The sequence below is a fragment of the Muntiacus reevesi genome, chromosome 2 (genome assembly GCF_963930625.1).
Source record: "Muntiacus reevesi chromosome 2, mMunRee1.1, whole genome shotgun sequence".
Lineage (NCBI taxonomy): Eukaryota > Metazoa > Chordata > Mammalia > Artiodactyla > Cervidae > Muntiacus > Muntiacus reevesi.
In genome coordinates this window covers 166,630,952-166,649,670 of record NC_089250.1, presented here as the reverse complement: position 1 = coordinate 166,649,670, position 18,719 = coordinate 166,630,952, and the positions used below count along the sequence as shown (strand labels likewise).

The 18,719-nt window shown below is 47.4% G+C and overlaps 2 protein-coding genes and 1 long non-coding RNA gene across 3 annotated transcripts in view; 2 read left to right on the top strand and 1 right to left on the bottom strand.

Annotated features, from left to right (window-relative positions):
* Positions 1 to 2,285, top strand: part of DHX32 (DEAH-box helicase 32 (putative)) — a 49,738-nt gene extending 47,453 nt beyond the window's left edge. Inside the window, exons 11-12 of the mRNA XM_065923531.1 lie at positions 610 to 791; positions 1,762 to 2,285. Coding sequence (XP_065779603.1) covers positions 610 to 791; positions 1,762 to 1,933 — 354 coding nt within the window. The 3' untranslated portion in view covers positions 1,934 to 2,285. The remainder of the gene's footprint in view (positions 1 to 609; positions 792 to 1,761) is intronic.
* On the bottom strand, positions 2,138 to 18,700 carry BCCIP (BRCA2 and CDKN1A interacting protein). The gene is made up of 7 exons (XM_065923532.1): positions 18,522 to 18,700; positions 11,121 to 11,195; positions 10,364 to 10,444; positions 6,654 to 6,743; positions 5,357 to 5,544; positions 3,793 to 3,967; positions 2,138 to 2,512 (listed from the first exon to the last, which is right to left on the bottom strand). Exons 1-7 carry the CDS (start codon positions 18,660 to 18,662, stop codon positions 2,342 to 2,344), a joined length of 921 nt encoding a protein of 306 aa, XP_065779604.1. The 5' UTR covers positions 18,663 to 18,700; the 3' UTR covers positions 2,138 to 2,341.
* Positions 5,540 to 6,277, top strand: LOC136160207 (uncharacterized). The gene is made up of 2 exons (XR_010661568.1): positions 5,540 to 5,784; positions 5,904 to 6,277. It is a non-coding gene; the product is annotated as an uncharacterized lncRNA (long non-coding RNA).
* Positions 18,701 to 18,719: the final 19 nt, after the last annotated feature.

Sequence of the window (18,719 nt, the reverse complement as noted above, 5' to 3'; positions counted from 1 at the left end):
GCACCCTGGGTGAACGTCAGCTGCAGTTCCTCATGGCACCTGGCTGTTCCCACTGAACTGGTGATGTGACACCCAACAAGTAGAGACAGCATCCCGTTGGTTTCTTTCCTGGAGCAAAGGTTGCCTAAGGCATCTGCTCTAAACTGTTAATAAAGCCTGTTACAGAAACACATCCATTCTTCACACAGTGAGAGAAGCACTGTGCCATTTGAGCGTGGGTTTCCTCGTCTGTATGGAAACAGGCACCACAGGGTTGTGGTGAGGAATTAAACCAGCTAAAACGTCAAGTGTAAAGCAGTGGACGTCTGTGTGTAGTCCACGATGTGAAGGGAACAGCTTTATTTCTTGACCAGAACATTCACTTTTGTAGCCATGCTGTTTTGGCGTGCTGCCCTGAAACTGATGAGATTAGTCAGCATCATCTTATCGCTGGCTCTTAAGTTTTGGGCAAAACATGAATACGTCTTTCTGTATCTGAAAATGGAAAACATGTAGTGAATCTGTAGTTTAAACTATTCTCTATGAAGTAGTTTGGAATTTTTAGAGCAGCATGTTTTGCGCCTCCATCTCCATGTTACAACCTTTCTTCCCTGCAACGCCGCTGCTCAGATCGCGCGGGACGTGGACGGGTCGGGCAACTACCTGATGCTGACGCACAAGCAGGTCGCACAGCTGCACCCGCTGTCCTGTTACTCCGTCTGCGGGAGGATGCCCGAGTGGGTTCTCTTCCACAAATTCAGCATCGCTCACAGCAACTACATCAGGATCGCCTCCGAGATCGCTCCTGAACTGTGAGTGTGGTGGAGCAGGAGGGCTTTCTTTTAAATTCCTACCTGAAGAACACGTGGCAGACTTGGCTTTCCTTACGTTTTCAGTATAAGCAGCTTATACCACTGCTAATCTAAGTTTGTGTGGGGCAGAGCTCCTAGAGGCAGGTCTCTGTAGATGACTGAGTACGGTCCGTGCCTCGGGTGACAGCAGAGAACACAGCCTAGAAACACAGGGCAAAGCGCGGCACGGTGGAGAGGCAGAGCCGCAGGCGCGGACCGTGCGGAGCCATGACCTGGCCGCCTCTCACGACAGGTGAGCCGCTGGGACTGCAGCAAGCGGGCAAGGGGAGGACGGAGGCGAGGCTGAAAGCAGGCAGGCAGGAGCGGTGGAGGGCTTACGGACCAGAGAGAGTTGGGAGTTGACCCCAAGTGCGGTACAAAGCAGTCGGAGGGTTTTAAGCCAGAGTAACGTCTTCCGTCGGGAAGGTCGCTGGCTGCGAAGTGAACGGGCTGTATAGGGAGAGCGGTGAGGATGGACTGTCTCAGCCGCTGCAGGTGCAGACCCACTGGGAAGACGCCACTCCTTCTTGGGCAGCTGATCTTTCCAGGCAGGAGCCAGGAGCAACTACAGGTGTGTCCAGCTTCAGCAGCTGGATACAGTGTGGTGTTAGTAAGAGATGCAAAAACACTCCCTCCCTCACACACCCAGAGTTCTCCCAAGCACCTGGTCTGACCTGTTGTAGAACCGTGAAGGCCTTAGGGGAAATACCAGTCTCCCCGGCGGTTACAATGACAGAGAGAACCCAGCTGCTTCTAGAAATGCAGCTGGACTGGTCCTATGAGAACCACAGAGTACTCATTCTACAGAGGCAGACTGAGCCACTGAGAAGTTCAGACTAATCAAAATTCTGGAGGCAGATTCTCCAGGCCTGGGAAGGGCCCAGGCATGTTTGCTAATCTCTCACCACTAATAATTTTTTGTTTTAAACAGATTTATGCAACTGGCACCACAATACTATTTCAGTAATCTGCCTCCTAGTGAAAGCAAGGATATTCTACAGCAAGTCCTGGATCACCTATCCCCTATTTCAACAACGAAAAAGGAGCAGAAAATGTGTGACAAGTGCCCTGAAGCTACTGAACAGAGATGCACTGTGCAGTGACGCTGCAGAGCGTCCACCCAAAGCCTGATGTGCAATAACCGTCCCCAGGGCGGCGTGGCGGCCGGCCCCCCGGGGCAGCGGACGCGGTGCCACGGCCCACGGAGTCCTGAGGGGAAGAGCACGCCGTATGACAGTTAAAACTAAAAACCGAAGTTTTTATTGAGTTCTTCAAATTACTACCCCATGTTTTTCTTCTTACTGGAAAAGTTTTTAATCAACCGTTCTTTATTTGACCAATATTTTAAAAAAGCAAAGATATTTTGTAAATGTGTCGCAGACACGGGTGACAGAACCCTACATTTGTAGAGGACCTTCATCTGAATAAAGTCATGAGTTTTTCAGTAAGCCTCCACCAAGTCTTCTGGTAACTCTGCAGAAGCAAGCCCACCACGGTCCGTGGGAGATGGCTTAGACAGACAGATGTTCTTTCAGTTTTTCCATGATTTCATTCATCTTGTCGCCTGGAATTAACATCACAGTTCGCAGGGGCTTCATTGGCACATCATCAAAGGACCATCGGCCTCCCAGACACGTGTCGCTCTCCTCCTGCACTGAGTAGTTGAACTTCAGGATTGCCTTCTAAACCAAAGAACCATAAATTTAAAATTCACGCAAGCTGAAGGCAACACTCATGTATTCAATAACAAGAAATACAATAGTGTGTTTGGCAAATATAATAAGGTTGACAGCTAAAGGAAGCTCAAACGGGACAGTCAGGCAGACATTACAAAGCACTCCCCAAGGAGATTTCTAACCTGCATGAAGAATGTGGGTGGAAGCGTCCTACTTCTAAGAGGTGAACAAACAGCTGAGTTATATTAATACCCTGGCTTCCCTGGTGGCTCAGAAGGTAAAGAACCTGCCTGCAATGTAGGAGACTCAGGTTCGAGTCCTGGGCTGGGAAGATCCTCTGGAGAAGGGAATGGCAACCCACTCCAGTATTCTTGCCTGGGAAACCCCATGGACAGAGGAGCCTGGAGGGCTACACCATGGGTTCACATAGAGTCGGACACAACTCAGCAACTCACACTTTGACCTTCTTTCAGCTTTATAATTCTGAAGTCACTCATACTGACAAGCCCATTTGATTCTCAAAATAATCTTGGGAGACACAAGTGAAATTAAGAGTCATGACATCTGACAGTTAGTGAGAAGAACCGTGAGGCTAGTCTCAGCACTGTCCCAGCTGCTGCTCTGGCATAAAGCTTTGTGTGAGGACAGTAAGTCTGTGTGACCAACCAGTGGGTTCATTCGTCCCTGACACGGTTTACCTCAACTGCTGAGGCTCACATTTTAAACAATTTTCACTTATTTACTTCCTGAAAAACAAGGACAGAGCTGAATCTATAGTGCTTTTGTCTTCAATGGGCGCCTTTTAAAATAGGTGCTTATCATCCAATCCAGGAAAATGTGTCCTCCTCAGAGACTGAACCCTTTTGAGAGGCAGGCGGCATGACGAAGTATACGCTCTGGCATCTGGCTGTCCGTCACGGGCACCAGCTTACAGGGAGAGTCCCTCCAGGGGGATGGCCTCTAGGTCCTAGGGCACGGGGCCCACCTTCCAGACCCAGCCGACAGTGGCTCCACGTCCCCTCAGACCCAACAGCCCCAGCTGTGCACCCAGGCTAACGCCCACCTCCCAGCGCTGTGAGAGAACGAAGACCTCATGGTGATAAGCACACTGTAAATGCCCAGCCAACCATCAGCGTGATAATCACCTCCTCCCCACCATTATCAGCTCCAAGGTGCTGTAGCTAGGGAGGTTTAAAAACAGAATGGCCACACTTAAACTTTAGCATAAAGTGAAAGAGCAGTCCTTATTTACATGTGAACAAAGAGCTGGAACAGGACAGTCTTACCTCATAGAAGAATTCTTCTTCCGCATTTGCAAACATTAACTCCTCTTTGTTTTGGCTGCTCCGTCTCTTTTTGGAACCGCTTTTTCCTGCTTCCACAAATGTCTTGCTAATCAGAAGGTAGAAGTGACATTTCCCACATGGCTTGTTAGTTTTGTGTGCCTCTGCTAGTTCTTTCCTTCAAGGTACAAACACAGACACAAGGTTGGCCTGGGTCAGACAAGGTCCACGGACGAACCAGCGCACAGAGAAGGCCACCGAGACCTCCACGGAGCGCTGCGGTGACACAGGCTTAAGGGGCCGACATCGGATCTGCACGCTTCTAGAGCAGCCAGGTGCGTGTTCAGGCGGCTGTGGCAGCGCCTTTTATGATAAATGGGATGGTGACCCACAGAGTAACGCTCTGAGTTGTAGATACACAGCAACTTAACAGGTGAGTCTCAAGTTCACACAACATCACTGCTGTTAAAAATACCTAAGAATCTGGATTTTCTAAAACATTTAACTGACACACACAAGGGCACACAGCCATGACAGATGCCATCAGAGCAGGTGACCTCTACGATCTCCATTCACTGGCATCTGAGACATTTCTGGCCTGCAGAAATGGCCAGACAGATGCCCTGAACTACCATGTCAATGAGACAGCAAAGAAATCTTAACTCTTTCCTTCCTTCCTTTAAATCATACATAACCCTATATATCTGGCTAAATAAAAATGTAAAGAAACTTAAACAACCCACATCAGCTTTCTTTCACAGGATCAGGAGAAAGCTGATCCTCCTCCTATGAAATCAGACAAATGTAAAAGCTCTAGCTGATCAGAAAAAAAGACAAATTAAACAGGCAGGCACCGCAAGTACAGTATGAGTAGCAGCTAAGGGGTGGCGGCGAGGGAGAAAGAGCAAAACTAAAAAGCAACTGTATAAAGGAAAAATGGGAAACCAAAAGGTTTCAAACTATAGTTACATTCGCATCAACTATTCAGGGACATCACAAAGATGTACCCTGACCTCTGAGAAATAATACTCTGTAAAGCCTAGGTGTCTGCCTGTAATTTCATCCTCCTCTATGTCAAAGCACAGACAATATCAATTCCTATCTTTCCGTACATGTAAACTATTCTTGTAAACTTAAAGCTCCTGAATTAAAGCAAAACAGTAACAAACCCTGAGGAGCCCAAGAGGCAATATCAGGGCCATGGTTGCATTCATCACAGAATGTCCCAATGGAATTTAGGAATTTTACTATTTTGTTATTGTACTTATTTACATTTCATTCGTGTAACAGAAATCCTATCTCTGAAGCGGGTGAAAAACTTCCGTCAAATGGGCGTTAAAGTGTATATGAAACTTATTTTTATACCATTTAAATCTTTGAGATTATCAAGACTATTGTCACAACAGTCCTAAGGAATTAAAACTATTACAAAGCCTATTATTAGTAACACATACATCTCTCAGGTACTCTCCCCACACGTGCTTAAACCAGCATATCCCACTGGAGTCACACGTCTGAATCTACTTGGGGAAAAGCCTCCTGTTGAAAGGCGCGTCCCGTCTCTTACTGGAGCTGCTGGTGCATGGGCAGCGCGATCTGTGGGGGAACGTTAATGAACCTCTCGCTCAGCAGAAAGCCCACAGGCCTGGCAGCATCATTGAAGAGCCTGTCCAGCTGCTCAGCCGTGCTCTTCTCACAATTCTTATCACAGAGGCGCAGAATCAACTCCTTGATTTGCTCAGCGCATGGGGTACCCTAGAAAGCAAAGAGAAGGCTCACTCTTTATCACAGGCCATCACCCACAGGAGAAAACATGAAAGTGAGAGCTATCACTTTTTACTATCTTATAGTGTGGTTTCCTGCCAAAACCTTTAAAAAAAACCTTACAAGTCTTTGGGTTTCTCTGATAGCTCAGTTGGTAAAGAATCCGCCTACAATGCAAGAGAGACCCCAGTTCAATTCCTGGGTCGGGAAGATCCAATGGAGAAGGAATAGGCTACCCACTCCAGTATTCATGGGCTTCCTATGTGGCTCAGCTGGTAAAGAATTTGCCCACAATGCAGGAGACCTGGGTTCGATCCCTGGGTTGGGAAGATTCCCTGGAGAAGGGAAAGGCTACCCACTCCAGTATTCTGGCCTGGAGAATTCCATGGACTGTATAAGTCCATGGGGTCCCAAAGAGTTGGACACTACTGAGTGACTTTCACTTTACAAGTCTTCAGTGTTGACTACTTACTATTTTTCAAAAGTAACTATATATACCTAGTTATTTACGAGCCCATACTCAGTGGTCAGAGGTTATACTAACTCCAGATATACTGGAGTAGAAACTCTAGTCCATCTCCTAAGATGAAAGTATCTGAAAAGTTCACTTAAAAATTAAAGTGTAGCCTGCATCTTATTCTAAGGAGGGTAAACTTCCTGGGTTTTATTTTTTCAACTAGAAACCATCAATGAATCAATAAAAATGAATGAAAATACAAATAAATGTTGAGTGTCCTCAATTTCAGGAAGCAATTAAGACTCAAAATCAAAGAAAACAGCTGCAGAGACAGCAAAAACAGCTCCTGTGTCCACACCAACATCAGAAAACTCATTTTTCGAAACCCAGATGACAATTCTCTACACCACAGGCAGTAAATGACTTTCATCTGTAAAATAAACTTTACAGATTATTCAAAGAGAAACAAAAATACCTTCATATTGAAAAAAGGATTACAGCAAGATTTCACAAGAGCACATATCCTTATATTTAATATCTTGGTCTGATATAAAACACACTTTCATCAAATATTAAATAGAATTAACTTTTTAGGTTCTGGCCTAAGGAATAACCACTCTAATAGCCACCCAATGAAACCAACCTTTCTTTCAGTTAAATTTAAGAGACTTATGAAACCAAAAATCTCATCTTCATCCACATCGTCATCACTGTCTTCTGAAACATCCGTTTGCTGTTTCAAAAAGAAAAAAATAACTCATGTTTGGTTGAGAAGAAGTGCAGTACAAAGTCTTGGAATCTAGGCTGCATTTATCTTTTCACATTTCAAAGGAAAACTCTGTTTTACTGTCATAGCCTTCGAAAGCCTCATGGACTAAAACTGTGTGGCCTTGTTCCCATCAGTTTACCTCCCTGATTCTGTCCTCTTTTTACATGGTGGGTGATCTCTTTCTGCTCTCAATGTCTTTCTTGACTCTTAAGACATTTTGCTCAAAGTGTTATAAGTCCAGAACAGATAAGCCCTCATTAAGGAAACATTTTAGTCTGTTTCCTAAGTGATGCTGGAGGCCGCCCTTGTTTGTGGGTCCACAACACTGTCTCACCTAAAACCCTTGCTTTCAGAGCCCCGGCCAGTCATGACTACAGGCGAAGAGGAACAACGCCTCAGCGCACGGGCAGGAGAGGAGAAGAGGAGGCCGAGAGGGGAAACGAGGAACTGGGAAAGCAGCACCACGGGTGAAGCACGTGACTCCTGAGCCTCCCTCCCCTTCCGTGTTTGACCTTCCGGTTCGGCTCTACACAGCGCTTTGGCCACACATTCCTTCACCTACTGCCTGTCCACTCATCCAAGCTGTAAACAACTCCCGCGGCTTCCCCAGTCCCTGGCACAGAGTCTGGCACAGACTAAGTCCTCGGGGAAGATGTGCTGAATGGATGAAGTGAAATGAGACTGCCGCTCTTCCCGCGAAGGACAGCAGGGACCCAGGCTTGCCCCGAGTGTCCCCGAACTTGTTCTGCGGGAAGGGGTCCCAGCACCGCTGCTCAGCCAGGCACAGGAGCAGTCGGCAGTGCCAGGGCGCCTCCAGCAGTCGGGGCCTCAGCGGGAACAGAGAGCAGACTGGAACTGCCTGTGGGGGCCAAGTCAAAGCAGACAGACCTGCAGGGGGGCCTGGCACCTGGGGAGGGTGAGGGGGCATGGCTCCTGGATCTGAGCTCACCATGCCACTGAGGGAACCTCAGGCCAGGGGGCGACCACGCTCCACGACAGAACACTTCTACTGAACGTGGGCAAGGCAGGGTGGCTCGGGCAAGGCTGCCATGGCCGAGGTGGCCAAAACGAATGACGTGCCAAGGTGAGGGCAGCCTGGGGCTCAACAAAACAAGAGGGTGCGAAGGAGAAAATGAGAAGGCGGCTCAGGAGAGACCAGCAGTCCCGGACAGAGGACCAAGGGCACGCCTGCTCTTGGAGGAGAGGGGAAGGAAGCAGAGGGAAACATGCTGTGTCGACACGCCCGGGCCCCCCGAGAGCAACAGCAGACGGTGGACCCCCAGCAACCGCGACAAAGTCTGTGTGGTACCGACAGGCCAACAGCAGGGAGTGTGAAAAAGGCTCCCTCAGGGCGAAGCCCCCAAATGCTTACTCGAAAAGCAACGAGCACTCTGGAACACGCTCAGCCCTCCTCCTCGACAGGCCATCGGGCATCCAGGCAGCAGCACAGGGTCTGCTGGTCACACCACAGCCTCGTCCACCACCACCTGCCTCCCCCGCAAGAGCCGCCCTGCCTGACCCGAGACCGGCCCCCTCCCAGCCCACCCCCTACCTCGCCCGAGCCTCTTGGGCCCTGAGTCTCCAGCTGAGCAAACGTGTGGTCTGCACAGCCCGCCCCTTCCCTCCACGACCCTCGAAAATGCCTTCTCTAGAACAGTCCAAATCCCCCCACTTCCACAGGGTGCAGAAAGTTCTGGCAGTCCCTGTCCTCAGAAGGAGGAATCTGGTCCCTGGCACACCTCAGGTGTCTCCGTGGAAGCCAAGGAAGCCATGATTGTACTGTAGATTTACTTGTGTAATTATCCAATTAAAGGATGAATCCCCCCACCAGAGAATAAGCTTTTTCAAAAATAAAAGTGACCGCTTCTCACTGGTGTCCCTCAGGTCTCAGACACTCATCAGTGAGAGCTCACGTCTACCTACTGACAGAGCAGGTGGCCTGCTTCTCCCCACTGAGCCCGTGAGAGGAAGTGTCCGGGGTGTCACTCCTTTCGTTCTGACACTGCGTGCCAGAGGTTCTGAATGCTGGCCGCAGGTCTGAAAAGTGTGTGCTGCGCAAAGATACTAGTGACCCCATCGGTTTCAGGACATCCAGAGAGTCGGGGGTAAAAGCCAGATTCAGGTGTTTGGTGTTCAGGAGGAGAGGAGGTGGAAATCGAATGTAGGATATTTTTCAAGAATTTTGGCTTTTGAATGAAACGGGGGGAAAAAGGAAAAAAGGGGGAGGAAAAAAAGACTTTTGGCTTTGAAAACAAAGTGAGATGGCCGACACTGACGTTGTTAGAGTGGAACCTTAGACTGCGGTGGAACTCTTTTGCTTTTTTCATAAGCTAGATGATAGGTGTGGGGGATATTAAAAAGACTTCATGCAGACGGCTGCACATACAGAGCCCGTGCCGGTACCAGACCCGGTTGTACGCACCTCACCCACGCACCCCCCACTCTGAAGGAACACCAGCACCATCCGCATCGACCGAGAGCCACGTGGGTGCATGTGAAGGCCACCGGGCAGACTGCCCCCCACAGGCGGTCCCAATCACTTCTCAGATCCCACATTCTCTTCTGACGCCGACCTACACACTCCTCCCACTGAGGGGGTCTGTGCACGCTCCCCTTGAACCTGCACAGACCTTCACATCTGCTCCTCAAGCAGATGCTGGAGATGACTCAGTTCCATGATGCTCTGCACTTCCGCCTGGCTCTCTTGGGTAGAGGCCCACAGTGCCCGCTGGGCTCCCAGTGGAGTCAAGGGAGGGGCCACCTTGCAAGAAAACGCTCCAGCCCCATTGGAGCCTCTCCAGCTACTGTGACTGAAGCAAACAGGAGCTGCCCTCACGGAGCTTGGTTCCAAGTGCAGCTCCACGAACCCAGCAGAGGACGGTTCTGTCCTCAGACATGGAGCTGTGGGGCAGTCTGTCAGGCCGCAGAGGTGACACAGCCCGCGGAGGATGCGCGCAGAGGCAGGACTCGTCCCGGCCAGCCCTCCTGCTCCAAATGCCACCCCCTGCTTTGCAGGACGCCACTCAAAGCCTCTCCCCCTTTCCCGGTCACTGCCGAGCCTCCGTGCAGGCTCTGCTGCTCAGCTCGCTCACCCAGCCACCGCCGGTACGGCAGAGTCCGTCCCCGCCCTCCCGGGCAACCTCAGCCCCTCTCAGTGACCGTCTACCATCCCCGTCTCCAGCTGCTACGCCACTGCTCGCCTGCATGATCACACGCAAACCAAACACAAGATGCACAAACCCAGGCATGCTCCCCTCCTGACCTGATCCCCCTCCACGCTTGGACCGTGGTTCTCCAGACAGACCCTGCGGAACCCTCTCCTACTCCTTTCCCCCCTCTCAGACTCGGTCACTCACGAAGCCCGGTCGCATTTCACCTCCCAATCTCTTCTGAGCCGGCCTACTTCTCTCCCTGCCACCCACCACCACTCCCCGGACCACTGCAGTAAACCCTGGGTCGCCAAGACGGCCCGGCAGCCGGCAACGAGTCTCCAGTCTGAGTTTCCTGGTCTGTGCGCTGTGAATCAGAAGGGGCTCAGGACGCAGAGCTAACTTAGTCAGAATACACGCCACTGTGCTGCTCACCTTAATCACACTCCCGATATGGTTCTGCTGAATTAAGAGATCTGTGAGCTCTGCAGTGTTCACAGGGGCTTTTAGGAAAAGCTGAGAGAGGAAAAAAATAAATTATTTTAAATTAAAATCGAAGAATGGTTTCTAATAAAACTTCTCATTTCCATATGCAAATAAAAGTAGTGAAATTTCAAATGATTTGACCAGGAAGATGACCCAGAAAAGCAACCCAAAAGGAAAGAAAAAGCCGAAGAGAATCAAAGAAGTCAAGGCACAGAGATTTGAGTAGAGGCAGTTGGTGGTAACACAGAAGGTGCTGGGGAGGGTCAGCGATAAAGAGAAGAGAGGGGAGGGGAAATGTCAGGCCACAGACCCTAGAAGATTTAACAGATAGAGAACCGAGCCCTCTGCTGCTCGTGACACCAGACGGCGGAGCAGTGAAACGGGCTTATGTGAGAATTCCTCCAACCCCATAAAGTTGAGAAATCAATTAGAGAAAAACTGAATAACAGCACAAGTACTTACAGGGAGGGCATTTTAGAACACAGAATACTTAAATATGTTTATCAAAGGAAGGGGTCTGGGAGAAGAGGCTCAAGTAGGGGAGTAAGCCCTGGAAAAGGAAAAAAGCATTCTTCCCTCCAGGCAAGGAAGGAAGGCAGGGATGGGAATTCTAAAAGAGTAAAACTGAATTCTGACAGAACTTATATTGAATGGCCTGGAACTTCTTAGAAGAGCAGACTCATGTGCAAGGAATAAAAGACCATACCTGCTGTAGTAACTTCTTAATTCCATCATAATCATTATCTGAAATAGAATAAGCTTCAAATTCAATATTCACTTCCTGTAAATGACACACAAAATAAGTCGTCATACATAACTCACTAAGACAATTCAGGCATTATTTTCCATTTGTCCATTTTTCTTTTCCCTCCACCCACCTTCCCCCTCCCCCATTCTTTCTGGCTCTGTCGCCATCTACAGAACACACCAGCAAAAGGAGGAAAAGAAGAAAATGTTACGAAAAGACCTATAACTGTCTAGGCTCCAAAATAAAAAGCAAACATTGCCAAGACTGCCATCTGCACAGACGACAAAGCACCTTCCCACGTCTCATCTGAAACCAAAGCCTGAGCATAACAGAGCGCTCAGTGACCTGGTTTTAATGCAGAGGAAGTCTGTTTTGAGTAAAGCAAAGGAGAAACTCTTACCTGACTGCAGTGAGCAAAGAAAAAACACTCCAAAAGTTCCTGGCATTGCCTGGAGCTTAATTCAGCCCAGGGATACAAGGCCAGGCTTCATTCTCTGGGCAAATATTTACTGAGTTCCACTCTGCACCAAGCACTGTGACAAGCACTCAAGATGAAAAGTGGACATGAAGGGTCACATCCTCGTGGAGCTTAGAGTTTAGGTGGGAACGCAGACATTAAGTCTGTGTTAGATGGGCTTCCTTGCTGGCTCAGACAGTAAATCGTCTGTCTGCAGGGCAGGAGACCCGGGTTTGATCCCTGGGTCAGGAAGATCCTCTGGACAAGGAAATGGCAGCCCACTCCAGTACCCTTGCCTGGAAAATCCCATGGACGGAGGAACCTGGTAGGCTACAGTCCATGGGGTCGCAGAGTCAGACACGACTGAGCAACTTCACTAAGGAAATAGTCATGGAAATAAATATCACATCTTTGTAGACTACAAAACAGGTGAATGGGGCTATAAGAGCTTAAGTAATTGGAGTCAGAAACTCAGGAAAGGCTTCCCTTAGAGAAGTGACACTTGAGCTGGGAACTAAGGACTAGTAAAAAGAGTTCCAGGCACAGGGAGCAGCACATACTAAGGCCCTGAAGCAGGAGGAAATGTGCTGAGTACAAGTAGCCAAGAGGTCTGTGTGCCAGGCAAACAGATCCTCGCTGTGAAACAACAGACTCTAAGAAGCAACGCCACTGAAATACTCCATAAATGAAAAGGTTACTTCACTCCAAAAACAAAACGTTAAAGACTTTCAAGTGCTAAATAAGATCAGTCCTTGAGGATCCTAAATCATGCATTACTAGTATTACTATTATTGCTGGAGGGTAAATTCTTACAAGCAGTATCACTGAATCAGAGGATTTACGTATTTTAAGCTTTGATTTTGTCAAACTGCCCACCCCACCCCACCCCCGAAAGGTTGCATCAATTTATCATCCCACCAACACTACATGTAAGTGCCTAGTTTCTTACACTATCATCAGTGATGGTTAGTATACAAATTTTCAATCACTGGTAGTCTGATTATCCATGTTAATGTAAGAAGTATTGATTTCTACAACCCAAAGTTAGCTAAACAGCCAGTTAAAAGTTCTAAATAAAAAATGGTGAGACCTCGTTCAAGGAAGGGGCCGAAGTAAAGAGCTGTTTTGTAGGAGAAAGCTCTGTTCCATGAAGCTTTATCACATTATTGGCCAGAGACATATTAATACATCTTTTCTTACCTGAACATTAATTATTGACTGAAGACGTTTCAATATTCACTTACGTAAACTGCCAGCCACAGGTGTTAGTTTCTGCAAAGCTTCTCCAGTCTGTAACAAGTTACTATATGCCCCCCCATAACCACAGTCCTCATCCTGCACCCACACGTCCCCCACTCATGTTCATCTCCCCATCACTCTCTTCCTTATTCTGACCCTGCCATACCAGCTGTGTCTCAGGCCAAGAACCATCAGAACTTCGGATTTTCTAACAAATGAAACAGGAACCCACCGGAGCAGTCAGAGCAAGGAAGGGAGAACAGAGCTGCATTTTTTTTTCCCCCTGGCCATACCACGCAGCATGGAGATCTTAGTTCTGCAACCAGGGATCAAACCCAGGTCCCATGCAGTGGAAGGGTGGAGTCTTAACCGAGACAGCCAGGAAAGTCCCCAGACCTATATTTTTAAAAGATCTCTCTGGTGTGGGTGGAGGAGAGATTGAAAGTTAACAAGAATGGGGAAAGGCAAACCAGTTAAGACGTGCTACAGAAGTCCAGGCAAGAGACAGTGTTAAGAGTGGCCTATGACCGGCACAGAATCACTGATGAGACATGTCTGGATACTGATGGTAAAGCCAACAAGATTTTGAGGAAAAGGGAGGAGCTGAATTTAACTTTCAGGTTTTGAACTTTAGCAGCTTGTGAATTTGGGGACCATTTATGAAAGCAGGTAAGTTAGAAAGAACCAGGAATGGCTTTCTTGACCTAAGAGAGGCCATTCTGGCCTCAGCCATTTTGGACTCTAAGCCTGGCCCCAGTGCTTGCCCCCAAACAGGTCTCAGTAATTAATTATTTGAAGGAAAAGAGGAACAGAGAAAAGGTAATTAAACAACAATGCAGTGATAAGAGTCCCAGTTCCTCCCCAAAGGATATACATAATAATATGAGATCTGTTGGAACTAAGATCCCCACAAGATGGAGGATGGAATAAAGATGGCGACCCTTCCGACTTTAATAACTAAAGCTGGGACTCAATCAACCTTTGCCTCAATTTTATGGTTAATTCTCCTCTGCTTAAGACCATTCGTGAATATACATGTGCCCTTAACTTAAAAAAAAAACAATGTTCTTTAGGGGACTAGAATGCGAAAGTAGGAAATCAAGAGATAATAACTAGCATGTTTGGCCTTGAGTACAAAATGAAGTAAAGCAAAGGCTAACAGAGTTTTGTCAAGAGAATACATTGGTCATAGCAAACACCCTCTTCCAACAACCCAAGAGACGATTCTATACATGGACATCACCAAACGGTGAATATCGAAATCAGACTGATTGTATTATTTGCAGCCGAAGATAGAGACGCTCTATAGAGTCAGCAAAAACAAGACCTGGAACTGACTGTGGTTCACATGACGGGTTCTTTATTGCAAAATTCAGGCTTAAACTGAAGAAAGTAGGGGAAAGCACTAGGCCATTCAGGTATGACTTAAATCAAATCCCTTATGATTATACAGTAGAGGTGACAAATAGATTCAAGAGATTAGATCTGGTAGACAGAATGCCTGAAGAACTATGGATGGAGGTTCAGAACACTGTACAGGAAGCAGTGACCAAAACCAACCCAAAGAAAAAGAAATTCAAGTAGGCAAAGTGCTTGTCTGAGGAGGCTTTACAGATAGCTGAGAAAAGTGAAAGGAAATGGAGAAAAGGAAATATACTCAACTGAATGCAGAGTTCCAGAAAACAGTAAGGACAAATAAGAAAGCCTTCTTAAGTTAAAAATACAAAGAAACCGATGAAAACAATAGAATGGGAAAGACTAGAGATCTTGTCAAGAAAACTGGAGATATCAAGGGAACGTTTCATGCAAGGACAGGCACAAAAAAGGACAGAAAAGGTAAGGCCCTAACAGAAGCAGAAGAGACTAAGAAGAGGTAGCAAGAATACACAGAACTCTACAAAAAAGGCCTTCATGGCCCAGATAACCATGATGGTGTGCTCACTCACCTAGAGCCAAACAGACATCCTAAAGTGTAAAGTCAAGTGGGCCTTAGGAAGCATCACTACGAACAAAGCTAGTGGAGGTGATGGAATTCCAGCTGAGCTATTTCAAATCCTAAAAGATTATGCTGTTGAGTGCTGCACTCAATATGTCAGCAAATTTGGAAAACTCAGCAGTGGCCACAGGACTGGAAAAGGTCAGTGTTCATTCCAATCCCAAAGAAGGGCAATGTCAAAGAATGCCCAAACTATCATACAATTGCGCTCATTTCACATGCTAGCAAGACTATGCTCAAAATCCTTTTAAGCGAGGCTTCAGCAGTATGTGAACTGAGAAATACCAGATGTACAGGCTGGGTTTAGAAAAAGAAGAGGAACCAGAGATGAAATTGCCAACATTCAATGACATAGAAAAAGCAAGGGAATTCTCAAAAAATATCTACTTATGCTTCACTGACTATGTTAAAGCCTTTGTACGGATCACAACAAATTGTAGAAAATTTTTAAAGATGGAAATACTAGACCACCTTACCTGTCTTCTGAGAAGCCTGTATGCTGGTCAAGAAGCAACAGTTAGAACCAGACATGGAACAACAGGCTGGTTCAAAATTTGGAAAAGCGTTTGTCAAGGCTGTATACTGTCACCTTACTTATTAAACTTCTATGAAGAGTACAGCATGAGAAATGCCAGGTTGAATGACTCACAAGCTAGAATCAAGACCATCAGAAGAAACATCAATAACCTCAGATATGCAGATGATATCACTCTAATGGCAGAAAGGGAAAAGAAACTAAGACCCTCTTGATGAGGATGAAAAGAGGAAAGTGAAAAAGCTGACTTAAACATTTAAAAAAAAAAACAACTAAGATCATGACATCCAGTCCAATCACTTCATGGCAAATAGAGGGGGAAAAAATGGAAACAGTGACAGATTTTTATTTTCTTGTGCCCCCAAATCACTGCAGTGACTGCAGCCAAGAAATTGAAAGATGCTTGCTCCTTAGAAGGAAACCTATGACAAACCTAGATAGCATATTAAAAAGCAGAGACATCACATGCTGACAAAGGTCTGTACAGTCAAAGCTATCTATAGTTTTCCCAACAGTTATGTATGGATGTGAGAGTTGAACCATAAAGAAGGCTGAGCACCAAAGAATTGATGCTTTTGAATTGTATTGGAGAAGACTCTTGAGAGTCCCCTGGACTGCAGGCAGATCAAACCAGTCAATCCTAAAGGAAATCAACTCTGAATATTCACTGAATAACTGATGATAAAATTAAAGCTCCAATACTTTGGCCACCTGATGTGAAGAGCCAACTCACAGGAAAAGACCCTGATGCTGGGAAAGGCAAAGGGCAAGAGGAGAAGCGGGAGACTGAAATTTTGTTAGATAGGAAGGATGAGGATGAAATTGTTAGGTAGAAAGTTAGGCATGAGCAGTGAAGGGTGGCCAAGCCAAAAAGGATGCACGCTGATCTCTAAACCCCATCCCAGACTTGCCTCAAGGAGCTCACAGATACGCTACAAAATAACCACAGAGACTTTTCCAACTGCTGCACATGTACCCTAGGCAGGAACCAACCACAGGGGCTTCCTCAACTAACTTTAGGCAGCTAGGAGTCTATTAAGGGTTCACATATATTCTACACACATATATATCTGATTACAACAGACTGAATTATGGGAAGAGATGCACAATAGAGCCTGTTGTGAAGCAACTGTCAATTGGTCTTGAGAGTATGCCCATTTGCATCCCATTTCTTGATTGGTGGTGGGTACAAGCCCTATTTTGCACACTGCACAACCAAAAGGAGGTGACGGGAAGTAAAAAAAGAGGGAAACTAAAAGGGATCATTACCGTAATTCCATTGGGGTAGGCCTGCTCCCGTGTCTTGGGAGTATCTATTTAACAAAAGATCTGTCTGCTTGAGCTGTAACTAAGCTGTAACTTGTCTGTTGTTTTAAACCCTTTAGTCCATCATTCCAAATTTTTGTTGGCAATGAGACAAGAATTGAGGGAGAAAAATAAATCAACCTGACAAGATGGTTGGGTAGCATCACCGAATCATGCTGCAGTCCATGGGGTCGCAGAGAGTTGGACATGACTTAGTGACGGAACAACGACAACTTAAAACCACCCCAGTTTTGCTGTTTGGAGAGACATGGCTTTGGGCAAGATCCTCAATGTTCTCCTTATTTGCTGCAAGAATAAATTCTTCCTTCTTCGGATCTTGGGCTTGGTTGTGTCTACAGGCTCCACACCCACCAAGAAGGGACCCCAGTTTTTGGAAAACATTTACAGACATGGCAAAGACTAGGAGCATAAATTACCACTTTGGCTTTGTGTTACGTTGGGGGTATCTATTAGGCATTCTAGGGTCTTAAGGATCATTCAGTCTTAATTACTCATTCAACAAACATTCAGTTCAGTTGTTCAGTTGTGTCTGACTCTTTGTGATCCCATGACTGCAGCATGCCAGACTTCCCTGTCCATCACCAACTCCCAGAGCTCACTCAAACTCATGTCCATTGAGTCGGTGATGCCATCCAACCATCTCATCCTCTGTCATCCCCTTCTCCTCCTGCCTTCAGTCTTTTCCAGCATCAGGGTCTTTTCCAATGAGTCAGTTCTTCACATGAGGTGGCCAACTTATAGGAGCTTCAGCTTCAGCATCAGTCCTTCCAATAAATATTCAGGGCTGATTTCGTTTAGGATGGACTGGTTGGATCTCCTTGCAGTCCAAGGGACCCTGAAGTCTTCTCCACCACCACAGTTCAAAAGCATCAATTCTTCCGTGCTTAGCTTTCTTTATGGTCCAACTCTCACATTCATACATGACTACTGGAAAAACCATAACTTTGACCAGAAGGACCTTTGTTGGCAAAGTAACGTCTCTGAAAGAAAGTGTTAGTAGTTCAGTCGTGCCTGACTCTTTGTCATCCCATGGACTGCAGCCCACCAGGCTCCTCTGTCCACGGAATTCCCCAGACAAGAATACTGGAGTGGGTTGCCATTTCCTTCTCCAGGGGATCTTTCCCGACCCAGGGATTGAACTCAGGTCGCCTGCACTGCAGGCAGATTCTTTACCAACTGAGCTTTGCTGGCAAAGTAACGTCTCTGCTTTTTAACAAACACTGAGTATCCCTAGAGCCAGGCTCTATGGTAGGACCCAGTTCTATGAGAACGTGTCACTAGGACTTGGTTTGAAGGGAAGATACGTCGACTTCGCTGAGACCTGAACAACGGAGGGAAATCACTTCAGAAATAATACAGGCGGCGCGAAGAGCTGAGGAGGAGGTGGGCCTCGGAGAAACGCCGCGGGGCCGGCGTGAGGGAGGCAGGCACCGCGACCCCCGGCGCGGAAGTCGCGGGGAGGGCAGTGGCTGGACTTGGGGCCTTGACGACCCAAGAGGATTTGTGGCTTCAGCCTGAGAACTAAACAGTCACCGAGGAGGGTGGTGTGGCGATAGGAGGGCCCAGGGCCCCCCGCCGCCCCGGCCTGGGTAGGCCTTTTAAAAACACCTTTGTGGCTGCGGTGTGTCAAAGACGACATGGTGCCTGTGTGAGGGCCTTTCCTCACCTCCAGGTTCTGTTTCAAGACCCTCAGGTAGCGGGAAGCCGCCACTTCAGGCAGTTCACCCATTCACACGGCTTTGGTTGTCAAAAAGTTTGTTTTTTTCCCCACACAGAAGGTAAACCGGGGTCGCAAGGGCGTCTCACCTCATTGATGACCTCGTCCTCTTCATCCTCTTCTTCGTCACTGTCGTCTTCGTCCACCTCCTCCACTTCATCCTCCTTTTCCTCATCGCCCAGAGCCGGGGGCACGGGGCTCAGAGCACGCCGCTTCGGCCGGCACGCCATGTTGCCGGCACCTCTGCGCCTGCGCAACCCCCGCGCGCCCGCCCTTCCGGGTCCACC

Bases quoted from the DNA above. Each gene is read 5' to 3' on its own strand.
- BCCIP (XM_065923532.1), bottom strand. From the start codon at position 18,662: ATGGCGTGCCGGCCGAAGCGGCGTGCTCTGAGCCCCGTGCCCCCGGCT. The intron at 6,744-10,363 runs GTGAGCAGCACA...TTTTTGAAACAG, and splicing joins ATATCGGGAGTGTGATTAAG to CAAACGGATGTTTCAGAAGA. The intron at 2,513-3,792 runs GTAAGACTGTCC...TCTTTGGTTTAG, and splicing joins AAGAAGAATTCTTCTATGAG to AAGGCAATCCTGAAGTTCAA.